General features: G+C 40.2%; 1 protein-coding gene across 5 annotated transcripts in view; it reads left to right on the top strand.

Moving 5' to 3' along the window:
- DYNC1I1 (dynein, cytoplasmic 1, intermediate chain 1) overlaps positions 1-25,857 on the top strand; it is a 340,924-nt gene that overhangs the window by 195,996 nt on the left and 119,071 nt on the right. For all 5 annotated transcript variants that reach the window (XM_011974691.1, XM_011974695.1, XM_011974694.1 and 2 more), the window contains one exon: positions 24,248-24,337. In XM_011974691.1, coding sequence (XP_011830081.1) covers positions 24,248-24,337 — 90 coding nt within the window. The remainder of the gene's footprint in view (positions 1-24,247; positions 24,338-25,857) is intronic.

Below are 25,857 nucleotides of genomic sequence, written 5' to 3' on the forward strand. Positions count from 1 at the left end.
AAAGAAAGAAAGAAAGAAAGAAAGAAAGAAAGAAAGAAAGAAAGAAAGAAAGAAAGAAAGAAAGAAAGAAAGAAAGAAAAGAAAGAAAGAAAAAAGAAGGAGAGAGAAACATGTTTGGATTTTTGCCACCTGGTTATGGTTAGTTCTTTATTTTAAAATCGCTTTCAAAACAGATCAGACATTACATTGTTAAAAACAATTTTCACTGTAGGTATTGAATATCATACTGTGCTTGTAGTAATAACTGATAGATATCTAGAATAATCTTCAATGTGGACTGAAACTATAAAGAACTGTCAATCACTGAGTTTAACTTTAAACACAGATGATTTGAATTCATGTTAGCAGCGTGAGGAAGCAAAGAAGATGGAACAGTGCTGCTTGGAGAAAAGATGATAGGATTACTTCTGCAGTTTGCCGTTCTTGCTAGTTGTTAGAGTCACTAAATCAAGGCAAAGTTTATGAAAAGCCTGTGGCTGGGGTCTCCAACTCTTCATTCCTGCTGAGATTTTCCTATTATAAATCTGCTGTCAGAAATAAGTGCTTTACTTGTGACTTAATTCTATGCAGGCACAAACACCTTGGTTCAACACTTTGGCCAGACGGCCCTGACTGTCTTGAGAGCAACAGAGATCTCATTAACGTGGGCTATTACAAAGAAAAGGGGTTCCCATGCTCTCTGGTCGTCATTCACTGCTCTGGAAACAACCCTGCGAACGCTAAAAGAAAACACAAACTCCAAGGAAGCAGTAGGGCCGGGATATTGAGGGAGGGAGGGATATTAGGGAAAAGGGAGTATAGGGCTTGTGTATTCAAAAGCATTATCATGCTCAAAACAGGCAATTTCATGTTTTAATACTTCCCACGTCACCTGTTGTTAAAAATTGGTTATTTAAAAATATTTCTCCTATTATCATAATTAGCTAGATCCCACTATCTAGTATGGGAGCCACTGGCCACATGGGGCTATTTAAAGATAATTAAGGTCAATTAAAATTTCAAACCCAGGCCTTCAGTTTACACTAACTCACTTCAAGTGCCCAGTTGCCACGTGTGGTTCATGCAACTGTATTGGACAACACAGAGCATTTCCATTGACACAGCAAGTTGTCTTGGGCAGTGCTGGTGTAGACGGTGCTTGTAGGATATCTCTTGGTCTCATCACCTTTACAATGATCAGGCATTTAAGGGCATACGCAATAAAAGCTGAATGCTAAAACTCAATGATATTTCCATTTTTAATATTCTGACTTTATGTTAGATGTCTTCTTGTTTAAAGATATATGGACAATGGGCCGGGCATGGTGGCTCACGCCTGTAATCCCAGGACTTTGGGAGGCCGAAGCAGGCAGATCATGAGGTCAGGAGATTGAGATCATCCTGGCTAATACGATGAAACCCTGTCTCTAATAAAAAAATGCAAAAAAATTAGCCAGGTGTGGTGGTGGGTGCCTGTAGTCCCAGCTACTGGGGAGGCTGAGGCAGGAGAACGTCGTGAACCCAGGAGGCAGAGCTTGCAGTGAGCCGACATCACAACACCACTGCACTCCAGTCTGGGCCACAGAGTGAGACTCCATTTCTATATATATATTTCCATATATATATATGGACAATGACTTTTTTGCCTTCTTCTAATATGTCTTTTGAATATCATATGTCAGTGCTATGCAACGTGTGCTCCCTGGAATGGGTCCAGTCCATAAACTATTAGTTATCAGTCTATAGAGAAGTAAATAAAGAAATCAAGAGTAAGCCTTTAAAAATTTTTATAGGGATTTAACATTGCGGTGACTTCCAGGCATTCGTGCTGGTTTCGATAAGTATGTGAGGTGATGAATATATGAATTAGCTTGGTTTAGTCATTCCACAATGTGTGTACTTGTATGAAAATATCATGTTGCCTGCCATAAAAATACACACGTTGTCATTTTTCCATTAAAAAATAATTTTTAAAACAATTTGCAACAGATTGGAAATTTTGATTTATTTTATTAATTTTTTTTAAAGACAAGATCCCACTCTGTCACCCATGCTGAAGTACAAAAATGCAATCACAGCTCGCTGCAGCCTTGACCTCCTGGGCAGAAGCAATTCTCCCACCTCAACCTCCTGAGTTAGCTGGGACTACACACCTAGCTAATTTTAAATTTTTTATTTATTTAATTTTTTATTTTTAGGGACAGGATCTTGCTGTGTTGCCCAGGCTGGTCTCAAACTCCAGGCCTTGAGCAATCCTGCTGACCCAGCCTCCTAAGTGGTGGCAATTTAAAGCAAGAAATAAACTTGCTCTTCACCACAGAGAGTTGAGAAGAAAAGATGTATGAAAATGTTCACTTTTGGAAACACATTAACCAACTCACCTAAACATTTCAAAGAGGACCAGCTTATATGCAAGGAACAAAAGCTCAACTCAGGAAAAAGCTATATTAAATGTATAATTATTTGACATGACTGTGAACATAGCCTACAGTAGTTTTCTCATTCACTCTTAATGCATGTTAAGGATGTTAATGCCAAGTGCTCTTTCCTATAAATCCGGCTCCACTTTTATGTAACATTCTTTATCTAAGGGATCTTTGACCCGAGTGGGAGGAACAGGTGCCTGTTACCAAGAGTAACATAGTGCTTGTTTATCACACTTGGCCAAGTTTGGAAGGTTTGTGCTTTAGCTAATAAAAGTAGCTACTGTTTGCAGAGTATTACAGTATTTGAATTGAAAAGTGTTATGCTTTACTGTATCTCCATACAAAGGAGAGGTTTTCCTGTGATGTGATTGACAGTCTGTAACAGGAGTATCCCTAGCCGTGTTCCAGTTTCATCCCTGGGTACCTGGCCACATTTCAATGCACTCAGTTCACAGAGATCAGAGGCTATGTGGCACGTGCATGTGGAGTTGCTATGTAAATAATATGTAGTATTAAGTACTTATTTGCTAGCTTCTCTGACTAAACTTAGAGGTCTGCAGAGAAGGTGGCTGTACTTAGCCACCTTTGCTGTCTCCCTCGACTTACACAACAGATGCTCAATAAGACTCTTTCTTTCTTTCTCTCTCTCTCTCTCTCTTTTTTTTTTTTTTTTTTACTTTAAGTTCTGGGATACATGTGCAGAATGCACAGGTTTGTTACATAGGTATACATGTGCCATGTTTGTTTGCTACACCCATCAACCTGTCATCTACATTAGGTATTTCTCCTAATGCTATCCCTCCTCTTGCCCCCTACCCCCGACAGGCCCCAGTGTGTGATGTTCCCCTTCCTGTACCCATACATTCTCATTGTTCAGCTCCCACTTATGAGTGAGAACATGCAGCGTTTGGTTTTCTGTTCCTGTGTTAGTTTGCTAAGAATGATGGTTTCCAGCTTCATCCATGTCCCTGCAGATGACATGAACTCATTCTTTTTTATGGCTGCATAGTATTCAATGATGTATATGTGCCACATTTTCTTTATCCAGTCTATCATTGATGGGCATTTGGGTTGGCTCCAAGTCTTTGCTGTTGTGAATAGTGCTGCAATAAACATACGTGTGCATGTGTCTTCATTTAATTGGCTTCTGGAATTACATGATGCAGTTAAAAAAATATTAATACTCAAGTCCATCATTCAATTCATTTAACATGATACCAAATCACTGCCTTAACATCGTGATTTTGCTTCCTCTGGTGGTTGTGTAGCCCTGGACATGTTGAGTTTAAACTCCAGCTTGGTCGGTGGCTTATTGAATAATCAGAAAACCCTGATTCCAAATTATTGATATTTCTTAGCTCTAAAAACATAATCTTGGTTTGCAGTAGGGGCAATATAATAAATAAATGATTGTAAGATACTTCACTATGAAATAAGGCTAAAATATTCCTTATGTGAAATATTACTACCAGAAATTCCCCAGCACTCACTGGAACTTTCTGTAAGACATCTGTCTGTCAGAGGAAGTTGTGAGTTGCTGCTTAGAAATTCAGAATTAGTGGCATTTTCGTAAACCTGGCATTTGGAAAGTGAATTTCAGGACAATCTTCTTCCTCCACCACGCCCCCCACCCCTCCATTTATTTGTATCACAAAACCACCTCTAAAGTCAATATCCCCCTCCCCGCAAGATAAATATGTTATCCAAGATCTTTATCCCCTCCTCCTCCTCCTCCTGCTGCTGCTGCTGCTGCTGTTTGCTCATCAATGCAGGATTTCAGAGTTGTTCATTTTCCAGAAGCTCCCAGTCCCTCGGTCTTGTCTGAGGAGTTCTTGATTGGGCGCCCATCCATCAGAAGAAGGAGAAATTTCTGGCCCTATAGACATGCAGGTGCTCTTGCAGCCCATGATCTTGCATGAACTGGAGATGTCAGGATTGGGAAAACAACTCCTGCAGCCTGAATTGGGAGGAGCAGTCGGAGCCAGGAAGCACATCTGGAGCAGGAAAGTGTTTGCTGATTGTGGAATTTACAAGAAAGGACACACCCAGGAGTAGGCTCTGAAAGGGGTGAAAGTCTCCATCCCCAGGATCACAGAACTTGTCCTTGTGGCTTTGATCTTAAGCCACATTTAAACTCACAGGAAATACCACCACTCACAAGAGCCTTCACTGGGAGAAAGTACAGGCCGAGTGTTATCCAGTTTATCACAATTGCAGGTATATGTCTTCAGTGAATGAGTGGTTCTAAATGTCATAGGTCAGAATTTCCTAATCTTGGCATTATTGGCATTTTGGGCTGGTTAAGTCTTTGCTGCCAGAGCTGTTCTGTGCATTGTAGGATATTTAGCAGCATCTCTGGCCTCTAATCATGAGATACCAGTAGCAACCACCTACAGCTGTGACAACCAGAGCATCTCCAGATTGAACATTGCCAAATGTCTGGTTGAGAACCAGAACCATAGAAAGACTCTCAAAGGATTCTAGATGTGCCATTATTTCTTAGAAAAATCTAGTAACTTTCTTCTACGATTAAGAAAATTATATGATTAAGAAAGGTAAATGATTAAGAAAGGTATGCTTTATAGCCAGATGCAATAGCTCACAAGTGTAATTCTAGCATTTTAAGAGGCTGAGGCAGGAGGATCATTTGAAGTCAGGAGTTCAAGACCAGCCTGGGCAACACAGTGAGACTCTGTCTCTACAAAAAGTTTTTTTTAAAACATTGGCCCGGGAAGCTGAGCAAGAAGGATGGCTTGAGCCCAGGAGATCAAGGCTGCAGTGAGCTGTGGTCATGCCACTATACTCTGGCCTGGGTGACAGAGTGAAACCCAATCTCTTAAAAAAAAAAAAGAAAAGAAAAAGAAATGTATACTTCATGTTATAACCAAAAAGTATGTATAAGCACCCACTTGTATGAGATACTCAGTTGAGTTCTAAACAAATCAATAAAAACTTGTATCTCTAAACATGAATTTTCTAAGCTAATCAACAAATTTTTGCCTTGTAGAGAATCTGAAGATATATCATGTTGAGAATACATTGATAAAAAGTTGACATTGATTCTGTCCTAAAATGTGCCTTAACAAACTTGTCTGTTAATTCCATGTGCAGAAATTGAGCATCTACTATTTTCCAAGCATTTGACCAGTAAGGAAGAAATAAAACATGATTATGGCCCTTGAGGAGTTTTAAGCACAGTGAATGCTATCATTTGGCATACAAATGACAAATGGGTAGGTTGCTCTACATAGAGGAGAAGCAGCTAAATCAAACTGAGAGGTCAGGGCAAATCAAACTGAGGGGTCAGGGAGGTAAACTTGAAGCTATGTTTTGAAGGATGAATAGGAGTGGAGAAAGAAGCAAAATCAAGGATACTCCAGGTAGAGGGAACAGTAGGTACAAAGGCTCAGAGGAATGAAGTGGCACAATGTGGAGATCTATGAAAGGATCTGAATGCTTGAGTGAAGTCATCATGTGGGGCTGGGGTAGGGAGTGAGAGCCATATCTTGCAAAGCTTTGGGTGCTGAGCCTGAAGGCACAGTGGAGATGCACTGGCAGAATTTTAGCAGGGGCATGACAGGGCCTTTTAGCAACTTCCAGCAACATTGGAAGGGCTTAGACCAGCAAGCTAGGAGGCAGCAGCAGTGAAAATTGACAAAGGCCTAAATCAAGGCCATGTCAGTAGGTTGAGGAGGAGAAAGGGGAAGAAAATCTTTCAGAGATTCAGAAGGTCAAATCTATAAACTGATTGAATGTGGTGACTTGACATAGAGGAGACATTTCTGACAGATCCCAGGATTCTAGCTTAGATGACAGTGACTGGTTCTCAATCCCAAAGTTAGGATCCAGGAAGAAGATTAGTTTGGGGAAGAGAACAATGAAACAGTATGGTGGAGTGGTTAAAACCTTGAATTGTAAAATTACATTAGACCTGGATTTATATACCAGCTCCATTCTTTACCAACTACATGAACTTTCTTGGACTCATTTAACTTTGCTAAACCTTGATTTCCTCACCTGTTAAATGGTGTTATTAATATAACTTACTGATATATTATTGTAAGAATTGAATGAGAGAATCATTGAGAAGAACAATGCTTAACACCTAGTAAGTCCTTAACACATGTTAGCCAAGTTAGCAGCATCCCGAGCCCAGGCAGTCCAACTGCAAAGTCGGTATTCCTAACCATTTCAATACACTGCCTCCTTGGGGCAATTACATGTAGATTAAAATGGTTGAAATATAGACTCCCCTAAGGGGACTTGTGCAGTGTAAGGATAAAAAACTAGGCAAAGGTTAGATCACAGGAGATCATATATGGTAAAGACTTTGGCCTTTACATTGTGTGTGAAATGAGAAAATGCTGGAATTTTTTTTTTTTTTTTTTGGAGAGTGAGTTTTGCTCTAGTCACCCAGGCTAGAGTGCAATGGTGCTATTTCGACTCACTGCAATCTCCGCCTCCTGGGTTCAAACTATTTACCTGCCTCAGCCTCCCGAGTAGCTGGGATTACAGAAGGACACCACCACTCCTGGCTAATTTTTGTGTTTTTAGTAGAGACGGGGTTTCATCATGTTGGCTGGGCTGGTCTCAAACTCCTGATCTTAGATGATCCACCTGCTCGGCCTCCCAAAGTGCTGGGATTATAGGCATGAGCCACCACGCCTGGCCAAATGCTGGAATTTTAAGCAGGGAGATGGCATGTCCCAATTTTTATTTCAAAATGCTTACGTCAGCAGACAGGGATGACCTACCAGTGTAGGAAGGCAATGGCCAGAAAGGCCCACCAGCCTTCCTTTTTCTTGTTTTCCTCCTAGTATATAGAACACTCAGTTGGCAAACTTAATTGTCAACTTCTTAGTAAAAGAGAAGGAGAAGAGTGATAGAAACTTGAGGTGTTTCAAGTATGTCAGCATGGAATATCCTTTCTCTCAGTTGTTCCCACAGCTGCAGATAATGTGGATCCAGGAAATTTGACTCCTCCTTAAAAGGACAATAGTTGATACTGTGCAGAGCAGGCAAGGAAGTTCCTTTGCAGATGGATACAAGCAGCCAAGCCTGTGGGACCACAGTAGGCACCGATCCAGATAATAAACCCTGTTCAGCATCGTCTAGACCTGTTTGAGTGATTTGGTTTAATTAGCCTTTCCAAGAAAGAATCTTCAAATTTTAATAGTGCATAGTTATGCTTGTAAATGTCTCCGCCAAGCATGGGCTCTAGAAGTGAGGATTTGATGGGCCACAGTGGCTTGGCTGGAAGCCACAGGGTAGCTTTAATAACTTTGTATAATCTAATGATGTCAGGCAAGCAGAAAAATTTGGATTAGAAGGGGAATAAGTAAATGAGGTAGTAGCATTCTTGATAGGTGAAGCTGGCTGAGAGCGTGTCAGATAATCCTCTGCCTAGACGTAGTTCTCCTTCAAATCTCATTGGAATTGGGGCTTCTCTTAGTCTCCATGACAATATTACTACCATAGCATGGAGAGAGCACTGGAGAGTCAGCAGGTCTGATTTCTAATCCGAGCTCTTCCATCAGCTGGCTGTGAGAGTTTAGGGACCCTTCAACTCCATGGATGGCAATGGTTCATCCATTCAGTGAAAAAACTGACCAAGATAATTAAGAAGGAGGAGAACATGGAGGAGGAGGATGGAGAAATGAAGAAGAAAATAATAATTTCCACTTACTTAGTGTTTTATTTAATTTGCTGAACAACATGCTATGTGATTTGCACACTTGATCCTTCCATCTTATGACAATACTTCCATAGTCATCTCTATGGAATTTTTTCAGTTGTTTGTTTTCATGATTCTGCATTTACGTGAAAGCACTGGGAACAATATAGAATGGCAGAAGATGAACACAAATCCTCCCTGTATAGTAGGAGGTAATATTTTGAAACCTCAAAGGCTCAAACAGTGGCCAGGGACAGAGGATGAGGTTGGCACATATGGTAGAAAACACAAATCTGGTTCTGCTTCCTTTCTCCTCTGTCCACCCATCTGAAGACTGCATTATGGCCAGTGCCAAAGCTGTAGCCTGTTGAGTAGATAAATACCAGAACATACTTATTTTAAATCTAGTTGTTTCCTTGCTCTCACTGCTCCATCAAAACTCAAGGCCTTAGCCTAGCTTCCATGCTTCCACCTAGCTTTCTGCCTTTCCGCCATTCTCTTCCCTTGCTCCCTTCTCCACATGGCTTGTCTTCCCCTGACCTTGAATTGTGCTCACTCTCCTGACTTCACACCTTCCTTCATAGTATACCCAGATTGGCTGAACCCACAAGTAAGCAGTCCCTTTTGGGGTCAGACATTGGTCTGATTGCTGAGAGTAGAGAGAGAATTCAGTACTCAATTTTATTCACTATGTTTATTGACCTTTAAAGAAGCATGATGGGAGCCCAGAGCATCTAACCTAGAGGATGTAGCTGGGAATGCCCCTTCCTCTGCTCATCCTACCCTTACCTGCCCTTAAAGCTAAGCTCATGCCTGCAGCAAGCCCAGCTCCATCTGATTGCCCGTTCTGATGACCCATAGCTTACACCCTCTTTCTAGTCTCAACAGGACTAGGAGACTATCTCACACAACTTGGAACCTTATTTCATATTTTGTTGTTTGAACTATGTTTAGATGCTTTATGCTCCTCATTCCCAAATCCTATTGCAACTAAATGATAGCTGCTTCTGTGGGTCTTTCTAGCCCTTTGTTTCTGTGATTATTACTAATTAAAATACCTTCCTTCTCTATCCTATTGCATAACTTTCTTCCTACCTTGCACATTTTTGTGGCTGGGTGGGCCATTGGACACCAAGAAGCTGTAATTATTATCACAATTACCCCACCTTAATAACTAACACCTTATAGCATTTTACCACTGACAAAGCAGCCCTGTATCCATTATCTCATTGTTTCACACAGCAATTCTGTTATGTAAGTAGCACAGAAATTAGCATCCCTCATTTACAGATATTAAAGTAGATCTTAAAGAAGCTGAAGAATTTATTGTTTACATACCATATAACAAAATATAGTGAATAAGACCATACTTTCCTGTGCTGTCTCTTGGGAAAAAAATAGGTAGATAATTTACCTACTACAAAATGTGTGATGAGAAACTATCCTCCTGGGTCATGGCACTGCTAATTACCCAGGGATCCTTAGAACCCTCTTTTGACATCAGTTGAAACACTATTGACTTTAAATGCTGCTTCTCAACAGAGCTGAGTGGATCAAATAGCAAATGTGAATGACTCTATTTAACTTGGTGTTTATCTTGGTATTTCAGGCCTTCCATTATTTCCTCTCTGATCTACCTGCCATTCACTGTTTACATCTTTGCACTGCTATATATTTGTACATGCTTCTTTCTCTTCCTGAAATGAAACTCGACATTCTCCTCTCTACGTCCTTATTTAGGTCCCACTATTCTTCAAAATCCAACTCAAGTTGAACTCCATAAAAAACCTACTTCCCTTTCCTCTCTCTCCACTTGTCCTATCTCCACCAGTTGTTAACCTCACCTCTATTTAATTTTCAGAGCACATCTCCAGGCATTCTCTCTTCTGATGTAGATATTTACATACATTTGTTGTTTCCTTGCATGAATGCCAAATTCTTTGGCTTCAAGCTTCTTTCTTGATTCATTTATGTGGTCATCATAAAGCTTAGCCTATGCCTTCAATATACTGGGTTTTGAAGAACATGTGTTCAATTATAATGAATAGAAGAATTATTGTTAAAGGGGGCAATTTAGGTTGGATTGAGGACACCCAGCATGAAACTGAAATGACTGAGAACAGGCAAAAAATTCATGACTGCATGCTCTAACCACTAGACTATTTTCCATTCTGAATAGGACAATAGTGGTCATTATTTTGTTGCCACAGTTTCATTCTCACACTCACACTGAGCCTTTGAAGTGAAATCTCTCCTAGCACCATTGAGGTTGGGAGGATTGCTCACTACTTGGAGGGATTGTCAATAGAAAGTTATGAAGTCTCTGGTGAAATGCTGCTCAGTTTATTCTCTAGAGATTCAGATTCTTTTGACCAACCTGATGTTTCAACAGCTTGAAAAACGAAGGAAAGAACCATGTCTGTCTAGACTGACCAGAAAGTAAAAACAAGGGATACTTTGAAATCTGACCACAACTGAGAGTTGTACTTAGTCCAAGTAACTGGAAAATCAGTTTCTTGGATTAGACAAATGCTTCCCTTAAGACTCTCAAACTGCTAGCTTTCTTCTTTTATAATTAATAGAAAATTATTACACTGACAGACAAGAGACTTCATATTTGAGCCAATGGGAAAACCTGACGTTGAAACCAGGGGAAATAGTTTAGCCCCAAATAGAGTTGTTAACGCCAGGATAAAAGCAAACAAATGTGCTAATAATCTTCTCTGAGAATCTGACTGTGATGAATTTTGATGAATTCCCAGATGGAAAATGTATCAGTTCTCCCTGGGCTGGGAATTGGACACTAGAATGAGAAAATGGTGAAATGGGTGTCAGCAAAAACACTCCAAAGATCTTATTTCCATTTTCTAGAGAACAAGAATTCTAAAGAGATAGACAATTCCCTTTTCAAGGAACCAGATCTGTGTGGTTGTAAGCATCTATGACCAAGTTGGTGGTGGGCATGGGGCAGGGGGATGTCCTGATTTCCATCATAGAATCTGCCATTGCTCTGCTGGCCTATAGAATTGATGGGAGGGGAGAGTTTTGATACAGCAGCTGCTTTAATGTCCTCCTGTGCAGTCATATTATCACCCAACAAACATTCATTGCCATCTCCCATATGCCCAGCCCTTTCCTAGGTACTTTGGATATGGCAAAGAAGAGACACAGTCTTTGCTATTGTGGCATTCTCATTCTAGTGAGTCTAGAATTCTCATTCAATTCCCACCACTAAAATACAAACAGACAATAAATACATATATAAATAAATGTGGAAGTTCGGATAGTAGTCAGTACTATGCAATTAAAAAACAAGTGAAGGTGAAGGGACAACAAGTGCCATGTACCAGGGCACAACAGATGGTGGTATGTTGCTATATTAACTGGGGTTGGAAGAGGGGAGGCCTCACAGATGACGTGACATTTGAATAAGGACCCTAAAGACATCATGGAGAAAGATGAATGTTTGGATGAAGAGTATTCCAGGTACAGGGAATACCAATGCAAAAGCTGTGAGGTGTGAGTTCTTGACATCAGTAAATGTCCAAGAAGCTAGCTCAGTTGAAGTATAGTCAGCCAACCAAAGAGTGGTAGCCCATGCATTATGAGATAGATCTGGACACATGGCATGGTCTTGTGTTGGGGAACACAAAACTCTTCAAGGAAGCTCCATGCAGTAGATGGGAGCATGGCTATACCTACACATGGATTGTGAAGCATCCGACTGGCCATGTTGAAACTATAATAGGCAACTGAAACTGAAATAGGCAAGGAAAAAGAGGCTGGAGTCAGTTTGACAGGATACAGCTAGCAGCTTTGTTTTCAACTGTGCTCCAAATACTGTTGCAACTTCCACAACTTTTCCTTTCCACTGGACATGTTTACTTTCACCTCCAAACCATTTAACATACCTTCATCCTTCACAGCCTAGTTCAGGCAGTCTGGCACCAGTGTGGACACAGCTGAAACAGAATGGAATGTGGGGTTTCAAAAACTGGGGTTAAAAAATCTGTAATTTAGTAGTTGAGCAACGTATATAACCTCTTTGAGCCTCAATTTTGTCATCAATAATAACAAAATGTTTTTAAATGTATAAAGTAATTAAAGTATTGCCATTATCCAAGGAGGGTAATTCTGTTATCTACAGCTGAGGAAACTGAGGGGCAAGGGTTGAGTAAGTAACCCATGATTATTTCTAAATTGTAGAAATGTAAAAATGCTAGCACTTGCAGGATTTGAACCCGAGCAATATGGCAACTCATGCATTTAACCCCACGTACCTTGCAGGATGGTGTGCATGCTGAAAGGATTATCAAGAAAAAATAACAAAGAAGATACTCAATCATTGTTAGTTCTTGACCACTCACACGTTTTTTATTGCAAGTGACTGAGGAATCAACCAAAATTACTTATGCCAAAAGAAAGTTTGTTGGCTTTTATAAATAAAAATTGGCCCTAGGCACTAGGGTCATGCTAGCTGCAGCTACTGCTCAATTTAGGTTCCAAGTTGCTATCATGATCCATCTCTTAGTCCTGCTTTATCTATTCCTTCTTTTTCATGTTCCATGTGGTGAGCCATGGCAGCTTCAGTTCCACAGCAGTACAACACCCAATCCAGTAGAGGAGAGGAGTTCACTTTCCTGATGGTGACCATGTGTTCTGATTTAGTCGGAACAGTCACTCAGTCCAATAGAAAAGAGGAGTCTACTTCTATAACAGGAGATACATCCAGAATTTCCCAAGACAGTCACCTAGTCCAAAGGAGGTGGACTGATGGGTACGATGACCATAGGTCTGGTTTTCCCAGGCACTCTTTATTCACCCCTGTCATTGCAGCTTAATTATTAATTGTACCTCCATTCTCTCTCAGACGTATCCCAATTTATGGTAGATGTATATGGTCATTTTACTAATAGTACAAGAAAAATAGTCTCATTGATCCTCGCCTCAGATACAAAGTCTTCCTCTAAATCTTAAGGAGTATTTACTTAAAGGAGAGAGGGGGGATGTGTCCACCAAAGAATAGAGGGACTGTTATCCCAAGAAGTGGGGTGGTGGGTTCTGGATGGTCAAAACCACAAATGTCAATTACATTTCCCCTTTTCTCTTTATACTGTTTGGTACTGTTTAGCAGTAGAAAGGGTTTGGGAGTTGGAAAAACATGAGTTTGACTCTTGAATCTACTGCTGCGTGTAGCTCATTCACCTTAGTGGAAGTGTCTTCCCTTTCTAAGCCCCGGTTTCCTCATATATAGAGAAAGCTCATAATACCTGCCTTAGTGAGTTATTATGAGGATTCAATAGACTGATAGACATGCAGGATTCAATAAGTCAATAGCTACTGTTTTTCCATAGTGCCTGGAATACATCTTACCGCACAATATGTGGTCAGTAAGTACCTGGTGACTGGTGACTAGGACAGGAAACAAACAAGAAAGGACCGTGAACCTCACAGTGGGTGCAGGGAGGCATGGGTGAGTGTAGACAAGAGTTGCTGTTCGTGGTGGTAGGGCTTAGTGATCAAGGAAAGGAAAACACTTTGATGCTGAGTGAGGAGATTCATGATCCAACTGAAACATTGGGGAAACCACTGAGAAAATGTCCTTTTTAGAACTACTGGGGAAATTAGAAATTATTAAAATTTAAAACAGTCAAAATATTTACTAGACATCCATATTGGGGCATACAGATATGAATAATTAATGGATTCTACTCCCAAGAATTTGGGAGGAAAAAACTCATAAATGTAGAGAAATATGTTCTACTTACAATTAATATATCATAGCTGGAGAATGATAAATGCCACAATCTTAAACATAATAGTTCTTTAATTGGATGAAGAAAAGGTTGTAGGAGATACCTAACTGAAGTGCTATGAGAGGTTAAAGGAAGAAGAAATCCCTCCAACAGGTAGTGCAGGAACAACGTGGGGGACTGTTGGTGGGGGGTCCTTAGAATCAGGTCATTGGTGTAGCTGGATTAACATGTAGGGAAGATCAGAAAGTATTGGAGGCCTTGGACACTCCAGGTGCACTCTTACCCTTGTGCTTTTGTTTCCTTTGCCTAGGTTGCTCTCCCACAGGGGTCCATATAACCTGATCCCTCACTTCCTTGAGTGTTTTACCAAATGCCACCTCTCAATAAGGACCTCCCTTGCTCTCTGTGTAAAATTGTGACACCTACCACTGTCTTTTTGTCTTTAGTGATTGCAGCTCTCTAACCTGCTATATACTTCAACTGTTTATCTTGTTTATTCTCCATCTTCCTGCTAGAATTCCAGCTCCATGAGGGCAGGAATTTTTACTTGTTTTGTTCACTGCTGCATCTCCAATACATAGAATAGTACCCAGCACATAGTAGGTGCTCATATTTTGTAACAGAAAAGGAAGAAGAGAGTCTGACTGAGGGGAAGCATGAACCAAAGTCCAGATGGCATGTGGAAATATGTGCAGCAGATACTGTGTTGGTGCAGGCAGACTGGAGTATGCATGTGTGTATATACATGTGTGTGCGGGGGTGAACACAGTAGAGGAAATTTGAACAGGAAGCACATATTGGGGCCAGACCTTAGAGGACTTGAAGACTAGGCCAAGGAACTCAGCATTTACTCTGTATGTCATAGAAGCTATCAAATGTTTCCACCAGGAAATTGATATGAACAAGTTGTTTGAAGAGGATTGATTGGACAGTGTTGTTTGTAGCAAGAGTAGGCATGGAAAGAGGTTGGAGGTAGGGAACAATGACTAAGTGCTGCATAAAAAGCCAAGGTGGCCTTAACCAAAAAAAAAAGCAAGTGGGAAATGGAGAGAATAAAGGCAGATGTGCAAAAGAAGGGTATACAAGGAGATAAAATTAACGAGATTTGATACTATTAATAAAAGGAATGCTAGAGAACATGTACTAATATTAGCGGGATGACCTTTGTATGCAGTGATTGATGTGACAACAGCTCTAACATTAACGGAGTTGGCGACTCTTAGGTATGGAAGGTAACACTTTGTCCTTAGGAACAATTTCCTTACAGTGAAAATGGTGTTTCTAAATGGTTTCTATTTATTTTACTCTTTTTTAAACTGGTCAACGTAACACAATAACAATTCTAGTAAGTGAAGACCTTGAGTGTCTGCCTTCCTTTGGGACAGATCTACAGTCACTCTTAAAAGTTAAATATTGTGACATCTCTATCTCTGTGACTCCGGTTTTCTTTTTCACAAGCAAGGTTCCCACCAAGAGAAACTGCAGATTTGCACATTGGGAAAACTTAGTAGAGAAAGCAAAAGAATAGAGAATGGAATTATCCAAAAGCAGAAGTAGATAGCAGAAAGGATTTGAGTCTGAAAAACAGAGGAGTCCCTCCTTATTTTCCAAGCAGCCAAGAATTGCATCTTCAATTGTTTTGAATTTTTTGCTCTGTGTGTTTTGTGTGTGTGTGTGTGTGTGTGTGTGTGTGTAGGCATGTGCATGCATATGTGGACAGATACATATATAGGGCTGCCAAGGATAGCCATAAAGGCTGTGTCTTACACACCCTCAAGGAGGCCCTATTCACATAGGCCATAATGGCAATGCTGCTTTCTGGAGTTGTGCAATGGGATGGCCTTGCTCACAAGAATGTAGGGAAGAGAACTGACTTGAGAAGTGGCTATGCTCTTTCAAAATATCTCACCTTCCCACATCCCATAAAATCTGCAATTTGCCATTATAGATTAATTTATTTGGATAACCATTATGTAGTCTATCCGTTTGAATTAGTTCATCCAACTATTCTCTTCAGTGGCTAAAGGACTCATGACTTTCCGAGAAATCTTGGATAACAAGGACCTGAAAGATCTAAGACTGAAGATAAAGAAGATGGTGGAGGAATGGGTTCTGACAACAAACTTGGCCTCTTTTATGCACAGTTGAGTCAAAGGCTGCTCTGCTGTGAGCAATACTGGAGAATTAAGTTAGGGTCAGATGGTAGTGGGCCTTAATTGCTGAGCTAATCTAGGAAATAGGGAGCCATTAAAGGTGTTTAAGAAGAAAAACGTATGGAAACACAGATCAGTCAGGCCTTCTTATCTCCAGACATCAAACTGCTGAAGGTGTCCACAGACTCCTGCCTGAGACTCTCTGGGAAGGTCCTTGCTCTCTTTCTCATCTCTGTCCTTCCATGCAAGCTGACTGACCCATGTCAATTCAATTCAATACATATTTACTGTGCATATATTACATATCAGTGCTCTTACAAGTTTCAGAAACAGCTGCTTAAAAACTACTATTCTCTGATTTCCCCTCTCATTTTGAATATTTTCTTTCATTTCCTCCCATTTGCAATGCCTTGGGTGATATTCCATCAGGAAGTAAACTTTCCAAGTACTGTCATGTTAGAGCCTTAGGAGAGATCTGATGTGGCCTGGAGTGTTAACAGGAGCGCTCTGTACGATGAGAAATGTATGTTTTCTTTACTCTGGCCAGATTTTTCTAGACCAGAAAGTGAAGGTTTTTTCAATATTAGCATGTAGTATATTTAACAAAGTGCTTACTGAAAATCCCACAAAATATGTCTTTCCTGCATATTTTTAAAGCGTAGAGGCGCTCACCTTGGTTTGTGTAAGCATTCAGTGGTGCATGTTATACTTTATCTTGGCTGCTGTGATACATATTGGGAGGGTGGCTCTCTCTGGACTCCCGGCAAAGTTGGCAAGCTGTATCCAAAGTTGGTCCAAGGGTAGGGTGGCTTGAGTGAGTTCTGCGCGAGAGCCTTCACTGTCTGCTGTGCAAATACATGTCTAAATTCACAGTCTGATTCATCACACCCGCTGGCAACTGCACCGACCAAAGTCAGGTTCTCAACGGCTGCCTGGACTACGGCTATGGCCTACCTTCTTACCGTGCCCTGGCTTCAGTCTTGCCCACTCTCCTGCAGCCTCCACTTTGCTGTCATATCCTTAAACAAAATCAGAACTTGACTCTTGTGTTTTTTAAAGCCTCCAGTTTCCCTGCAGGGTAGATTGACAGCAATGATTTTCATTGAGGGTCAAGCCATCCCCAGACAGATATATCGGAATCTGCACAAAGGGTGTGCGGGGGAAGAGAGAAGTGTGGCTTCAAAAGCCATATTTAGCATCCCCAGTGCCTTAGGTTTCTTTTGAAATTGCTAATGATATTTGTGGACTGAATGCGATTAATGTTTTTTTAAAGTGGGCTACTGATCTCTAGGAAGAAGTCCACACTTCTTGTTCTGCCATTCAAGGCCCTACGAGATGTAGTACCATTAGTAATTTCCAGAACAGTCTCCTGTTTTCATATTGCCAGTCTCAGTACTTAAGGTTGATAATACTAAAAAGAGTAGATCTTTGAGGGACATTTACTCTGGTTGCAGAGATAGATGTAAAAAACTAATTTTATACAGTATGAGATGTGTTATTGTAGAGATATTTACAAGGTGGGTGGTAGAACAATGGAGGGGATTCACAAATCTGTTTTAGAGGAAGAGTTAAAGCTGCTGGAGCTACATCATAAAGGGCTGTAAAGACAGGCAGATTCAAGACAGATGCTGGAGGTGGAATGGACGGGACTGAGACCCTCCTGCTCTTTCTAGTCCCTGATGGAAAAGGGGAACTGAGGGTAGTGCTCAGGTATCCAGCTGGGATTCCATATGAACAGTGGCACCATTAAGCAGGTCAGAGCTCTGCTGTGGACATGTCAAGTGTGAGGTGCCCGTGAGACAATCGTGGACATGTCAAGTGTGAGGTGCCCGTGAGACAATCGTGTTGGAATGTCCACTACAGAGTCTGGAGCCTAGAAGGGATATCTTGGCTGGAGAAATCAATTTGTAGGTGATAGTGGAAGATATATGTGTAAGTGCTAACCAGATTGAGCGTATAATATTAGAAAAGATGAGATAAGCCAAAAGGCATTATGCAAAAAGATGAAACCAAAACCAGAACTGCAAAGAATATCTTCCAATATTTTTTTTAAAACCTTAACAGAACTTGAAGGGGTAAGTCTTTTTCTATTAAAAATGTAAAACTGTGTTATTAGAAGAATCACCATCTGAATATCCATACATGGAATTATATAAAAGTGGCTAGGGCATTTGTTCTTAAGTTGAAAAGAACATATCCAAACAAACAAACAAACAAAACAAAACAGAAAAACTCAGGTCTTTATCTCTCTCCAAGTCTATTCTCCAATAATAGTACAGTAGGAAGCTTGATTTAGAATTGCCTCTGTGTCCTTGCCAGTTTACATCTTGGAAGCTTGTTTCTATTCATTTCATAAGCCACAACGTATTTGATCATTTCTAACATTCACAATTTTCACATTAAAATTGATGATGTGTTATAGTTTAATAGCAGTAATCGTCTTTCTCAGTGGTATATAAAATAATTGTGCATCTTGCAGTCGTTGGCCCATTCAATTCAAAGTCAAAGTGGTCATTGCTTTGTGCCTGCTGCTCTGGGCAGCAGCAGGATGCCCTTTGGAGCTGAGAAGGATGGAGTGAAATGGCCCTTTCCACTCCCTGCCTTCACTCTCCACCTGAGCCAGCCTTAGCGGTCTTCCTGAGGTGGCAGATGGAGGAGCCACAGTCCTCTCATGAAACGTCAGGAGCAGAGCAACAAGGGCTCTGGCAGGAGCTCAGATCCTCTTATCCCGAGGTTTTGCAAGCCCTAAGAGGACTGAGGAAAGCAAGAACCCAGTGGCCTCGTAAAACACAAACCCCGCTCTTCACAGAGGGTCGCCTTGTGTCGCTGAGGGTTCTGGTTGCATGCAGCAGGCATCATCTCCGGTGGGACTTACTGGAAGGAAATCTGGTGCTGACAACGCCTCTAGTGGGATTTATTGGAAGGAAATCTGGTACTCACAGAATCAACAGGAGGCAGAAGGAACAGGTTGGAAAAAGCGTGGGCACCAAGGTAACTCCGGAACACTGGGCCTCTGCAACAATCTTGCTGGGATGCTGGGCATCACTGCTGCTACTGGGTTTTTCCCCAGAATGAATCCTAACTTTTTTCTCAGCTTTGACTGCAAGGATCCAAAGACAAAGCCCGAGTTAGGAGCAACCAGTCTGACTCCCCAGATCCTGTCTGTGCCCTGGCCACCAGGAGATGAACAGCAGGAAAGTCTCTCCCGCTGGGCTTCGAGAGAGGAAAGTAGGATCCACCATATCACCAATCCGTAATTGCTACAAAGGGAATATGCCCCGGACAGAAAGGGGTTTTGCTGTTATACTGTATTGCCAAACACTGACAAATGTTCCACTGCACTCCCTGTCAAATACCTCACATTTGTAAGGCTATCAGAACAAGTCAGTGAGCAGAGGACTGCTGCATACTAAAACGGTCTACATCGGCTTCATTTAGAGCCATGGATTAATGGAGGAAACGAACTCTTCTAGAGCTCAGGCAAAGGGTCGAGCCTCGTGCTGAGTGTGTTATCTGTGATTGCTGCATAATATGCAGTTATTCGTTCTTAGACCTCTGAAAATCTTAAGGGAGGAAGACAGTGGTTACCAAAGATTTTTCCAGCCAGGGGGAATGAATGTGGCAACTGGAGACGGCAGAGTATGGGTATTAAATAAAATAATGTGTCTAAAAGATGCCATTGTTTAGAAATTAGCCCCTTGGACTGACAGGTAATTAACTTCTGCCACTAGTTTAATTTCTTGTGTGGACCTGGATACAGGAAACCATACATGGGTGGTAATTTTTTTCCCTCCAATCTCTAAGGAAACGTAACTGGGTATGAACTAGTGGCACAACTCATATATCAGTAGTCTGTAGCAGGTCTACATAAATCCTTTTCTTTAAAGTTATTTAACTGTTTTGAAAATGGTTTCAACAGAAGTAATTCCAATTGCACCAGAAAGGAAACCAGAGTTTTAAAGAAAAATATACTCTCTTTGCTGAGCAAGGCAAACATATCAGTATGCAGAGAAACAAACCAGTCTCTTGTGTTTTATTTCCTTAGCAAATCCACCGAAAAACTTACTTTATGTCTTTAAAAGGATGACAGACAAAGAATTCTGTGACCACTAAAAATTAATACCTACAACTGGTTTGTAGACACTGTAAAAGGGCGGGTACTATTTTTTAAATTTCACTGTTTTCCACAGTTTCTCATTTGTACATACTATAAACTTTGTACATACTATAAACACAATACATATTTGTTGTGTGTGTGTGTGTTTTTTTTTTAGACTGATCAAAAACATATTCTGTGGGGAAGGATTTTCCATTTAAGGAATTAGATAACCTGCTATTTCCTCACATGCTTCTATGCATAAACCTAGACATCGTATCACAAACCTAGTCCTTTTCATAGCCAAGCCCTTCACAGAATAATATTTTTCCAATAAGCTGGTAGTGGCACTTTTGGTCGTGGCGTTTCTTTTTTGACTCTTCTGAGAATTAATGTTTAAAATAAACACCCTTATAGCTGTGAAAGATGAGAACTTGTTACTATTTAAAGCTGACTAATTCAAAGTCATTTGGTAAAACTGCTTTTAGTTTTAAGAACTAGAAGATTTAAGTCACAAACTAGATGGCTGTAATGAAGGCACAATTGTTATCTATAGTCAGTATAGCTAATTATCAATGAATACAGACCTTGATCCATTACTTCCGTTGGGTCCATGGATTGAGAAGCAAGAATCTATTTGTTATTAGTCTTATTTCCTCCAAGGTCTTCACACAACTCACTCCCTTAACTCCTTTAAGTTTTTGCTCACATGTCATCTCGGTGTGGCCTTGATGGGCCTTTTCACTCTGTTTTAAATTGAGACTCTCCCACTCTTGACCAGAATGCCTCATCTCTTTCCTATTTTGTATTCTCCCCCATAGCACTTGTCTGACACAGTATATATATATATATATATTTTTTTTATTCGTTTGTGGTTTCTCTCCACTGGAATGGAAGCTCCATGAGCACAGAGATTATTTTGTCTGTCTTGTTCCCTGGTGTGTGCCCAGCACCTGGCACATAGTAAGTGCTCAGTCAATATTTGTTAGAATCTAAGGCAACGTTTGTTTTGAAGATTTCTGCTTAAGTATGTTCCCAATGACCTTGATGGTTTAAAAAGCAATTTTGCATTTGTTATTTTACTTAGTTATTCTTACAATAACAATGTGTTTTAAGGAAGGTTTATTATCCCACTCCAGCAGATCAGAAATGGGGGCTCAGAGAGTTCCTATGAATTGGATAAAACCCAGGAGCCAACAAGTGGTGGACTCCAGCCTGGAACAAGATCAAATACTTCCCTCAGGGTGCTGCTCTCACCCAAGCTGTGAATCTTTCTGGCTGGAGGAATTAACACTTCATATTAAGCATTGCCGGCCAGGTCTCAAAGCAGTGGATTCCAGAATGAAAATTAGAACAGAATGTGGTTGTAGCATATATATACCTGATAAATAAAATAATCCATTGTGTACAGCTCTCAAGGGTGTGAAACATAACTTCTCAGCTACAACTTGTATTTGCTCACCTCCTGAATGTGGAAGAACAATCCATGTTGAGGCCATGCAAGTCCACCTCAAAAAGTCCCTGCAAAGCTTCCTTACCTTGCAACATATCATTGCAGCTGCTTGTATTTCAGCCCTTTCTCCGTGGCATTTCTATTTCACATCATGCTGTGGTTCAGGAGGCAGTTTGCGTAGTGGTTAAAGATCACAGACCCCAAAACAGGCAGAGCCAGACAGAACTTGAAGCGGGATGTGGTTGCAATTCCTTCGGGGGAAATTATTCTGTCTCCTCATCTGTAAAACTGGACAAATGGTACTAAGTTCTGATAAATAAATTAGATTATACAAGTGATGCACTCATCACTGCCTTAAGTATTATTGAATATCTCCTGTATCCCTTCTTAGTAAATTGTAAGATTATAGAAGGAAATGCACTTACTGGCTTTATTAGTTTTCTAGTGTTGCCATAACAAAATACCACAAACTGGCTATTTAAACAACAGAAATGTAATGCCTCACAGTTCTGTAGGCTAGGATCTGAGATCAAGAAGTCTGTGGGCTTGGTTCCTTCTGAAGACTGTGAGGAAGAATCTGTTCTCCTAATTTCCGGTGGTTTTCTGGCACTCTTTGGTGTTCCTTGGCTTGTAAAAGCATCAGGCTGATCTTTGCCTTCGTCTCCACATGGTGTTCTTCCTATGCGTGTGCGTGTCTGCGTCCAATTTTCCCTTTTTATAATGGCACCAGTCATATTGGATTAGGTGCCCTACTCCATTATAACCTCATTTGAACTAATTATATCTGTAGTGACCCTATCTTCAAATAAGGCCACATTCTGAGGTACTGGGGTTTATTACTTCAACATATGAATTTTGGGGACACAGTTCAACCTATAGTTCTGGCCTCATTACCTTGGTTTTTGTTGTATTTGCCCTGTACTTAATAAGTGTCAGGGTATGGCTTCTGAATCTGTTAAAGAAATGTCTCCAGAAGGTTCAGAAATGAAGCCACTTACCAGCAGCTGAGAGGCCTTTTGAAAACTGCCTCTTTATCCAAGGATTACTGAAAGAGGAAACCTCTCCAGCTACATCTTCACTAGACTTTGTGTTTAGTCCTTGGGTCGGGAAGATACATCATGTCGAGATGGATATTTTGATCAGGACTTTCCAAATGGATTTTTGTGTGTGTGTATGATGAGATAGCATTAATATCTTGACATATGGATAAGGACATAGATATGCTATTTGTAACTTAACTTTTTAAAGATTTATTTGTTTAAAAGTCTGGGTAACAGTGTTCATTTCAAAATTTTAAGTGCGACTTTTCATCTAATAAATGTGACCTTAGGGGTTTGTGTGAATAGTAAATGACAGTCCTTTAAAATGTTTTACTTCCTTTCTTATATATATATATATAGTGTGTGGTTATAAAGTAGTGAGCTTGGCTCCACAGTCTACCTGCATGCCTATAGAGTATAATATTTCAATTAAAATTCATATTTTTAAAATTCTAATATCTAAATTGCAATGCTATGCTTTACATATGTATATTTGTAAAATTGATATTCCTTCCACAAATCACTTGCTTAATATTAGTTAGAATTTTGTAAGTTGTTTTTCAAGATATATTTATTTATTTGAGCATTTAAGTATGCATTTATAATGTATTCTAAGCGATTGGTGCTGAAATTTTGAGTTGATGAATCTCAGGATTTATTGTGATGGAAATGGGACTATCCACAGAGCTTGGGATTTTATAGAAGGTCTGTAAATATTTATTGAATGAGCAAATATATGGGGTAGAGAGAAAAGCAAAGTCATTTCTTTTCAACTGTATTTGAACCAATGAAATCGATAACCTACATGGAGTACAATACCATATTTAAAGACTGAAAGCAAATTTTATTTTATATATCATTTTATTTTCTATAATTTGGATTTTCTTGTGACACCTTGACTCTCCCCTAAACCTTCTGCATTGTGCCTGATGCTTTCAAACACTCTGTAATGGAAGGGGCCTCTAGGAAAGGCAAGTTGAGAGAAGAGGAAAAATGAGCATACATTTGCATAGGGCAGGAAGGGCACTGTAACATCTGGCAGGGGTAGCCAACTCAGTCGACTTGTTAGTCTCATTAAATTCACATTAATGCATGAACTGCTCTGAATGTGTAAATACCATTTTGAGTTGTTTTCTCCCAGACCAATGGCATTGACTTTGGGGGCCCTTCCCTTGGTTGTTTACTTGCCAATGGCATTTGACCTGGGGTCAGACCTGTATTTAACCCTTTCCTGTAGGTCAAAAACAAATTAATTTGGTGAGAATTAAATTGGAAATGAGTCATCTGTACAACAGGTGTCCCCTGTGGAAAATGTGCTCCAGGTGGAAACATTTTAAAATCTATTCCTGGGCCATCTTCGAAGAAGCTTCAGAGGTCAGGGAGGCAATTCCAAGACATCCCACATGGTAAGGGCCTGGAGCTGGATGTACAGGTGCCCTTTCGGTGTGGTTTTCTCAACAGCTTGGGGAAATTTTCAAAGAGGCCCCTTTTGGAGATAATTTATTCATAAATTCATGAACATTTATCTTGGGCATTCATTGTGGACTGATTTACTTAGATGTTGCCCTAAATGATTGGAACTTTACCCTTTACCCCTACCTCCCACTATCAACCAAAGACTTTGATTTGGAGGAAAGAAAATATTGTATTTTTCTCTTTCTTTTTTCTAGAGGATGAGGAAGATGAGGAAATGGTGGAACCTAAAGTTGGCCAGGACTCAGAACTGGAAAATCAGGACAAAAAACAGGAAGTGAAGGAAGGTATGGTATGGAAAATAAATTGAGTAATCATCTTACTGTTTTGTTTGCCTTTACTGATATAAGAGACTATAGAGCTAAGTAAAAATTGAATTTGCATCCCCTATATGGAAGATTTTCTATGATTGTACAATACATTACATTTAGCAATATAAACTGTAATCTCCAAAGCAAGAGTCATTTATTTCTTGACTGATAAAGGCAAATAAAGTGCAAAACGTCCACAATTTCAGTAACAATTCTAGTCACAATTCCAGTAACACTTGTTACGAATTGCCATATTATCTTGTTCACAGAACCATATATTCCCAATGATAACAGTAAAGCAAAGGACTAGATATAATTATTTTGTCAATAAATTCTAAAGTGTTTTCATGTGATCTACATAGAAACATTAATAGTGATCAACGCTAGTAACTCTGCTATTAAAATTTTTCTTCTGCAACTCTGCCTGTATAAGGAGGAACAACCTCTTACATGTTCTGGTGATAATATTAACTAACATTTATTAAGGGCTCACTATGCCCTTGGCTCTCTTCTAAGCACTCCACAGATATTACTCACTCATTAAAACATTATTTTGAAGCAGATACTATTATTACCCCTATTTTATAGGCAGAGAACTAGGAAGAGAGAGATCTAAAAATTTATCCAAGGATACATAATGTATGAGTACATGAGCCAAGATTTAGAGTTAAATCCAAAGTGTACATTTTACCCTGTTGCCCTCCTCATGATAGCACTGTACCTATAAGAAGAAAGAAAGAAAAGAGAAAAAAAAAGGAGGGACAGGAAATACTGCAGGTGACATTTCCTTACAAACCCAGCCTTGTATTACCTTGAGATTCTCAGCCCATGGAGACAGAAGAGAATTTTGAACTTGTCTTACTTGCTGGCAAATGGAGAGTGGGACCTGAGAACTGAATGTAGATTAAAAATGTTCTTCCATATTTCCTACTGAGTGTCCCAAGTATAGATCAATATAACTCTGATTCGAAGCTCATTTGATTTGTAAATTTTAAAGATGGTTGTGGCTGTGGCACAGTGTGGCAGATGTTCAGCACTGGGGACTTTTGTAGGAATTGATACATACTGATCCCAAGTCCTCACTTCAACATCTTGTGCTCTCATGAGAAAATTAGAGTAGCCCAAATACCTATTACAAATGACATCCATATCATATGGAGTTAAATGAGACAATTTTGTTTTTTTGAGGCAGTCTCGCTCTGTCTCAGGCTGTAGTGTAGTGACGTGATCTCAGCTCACTGCAACTTCCACCTCCCAGGTTCAAGTTATTCTCCTGCCTTAGCATCCCGAGTAGCTGAGATTACAAGTGCGTGCCACCACACCTGGCTAATTTTTGTATTTGTAGTAGAGACGGGGTTTCACCATACTGGCCAGGCTGGTCTCAAACTCCTGACCTCATGATCCACCTGCCTCAGCCTCCCAAAGTGCTGGGATTACAGGCGTGAGCCATCGCGCCCAGCCACAATTGTAGAAAATTATTAAATATCACTTCATAT

Source organism: Mandrillus leucophaeus, unplaced genomic scaffold (genome assembly GCF_000951045.1).
Source record: "Mandrillus leucophaeus isolate KB7577 unplaced genomic scaffold, Mleu.le_1.0 Scaffold148, whole genome shotgun sequence".
In the NCBI taxonomy this organism is placed as follows: Eukaryota; Metazoa; Chordata; class Mammalia; order Primates; family Cercopithecidae; genus Mandrillus; species Mandrillus leucophaeus.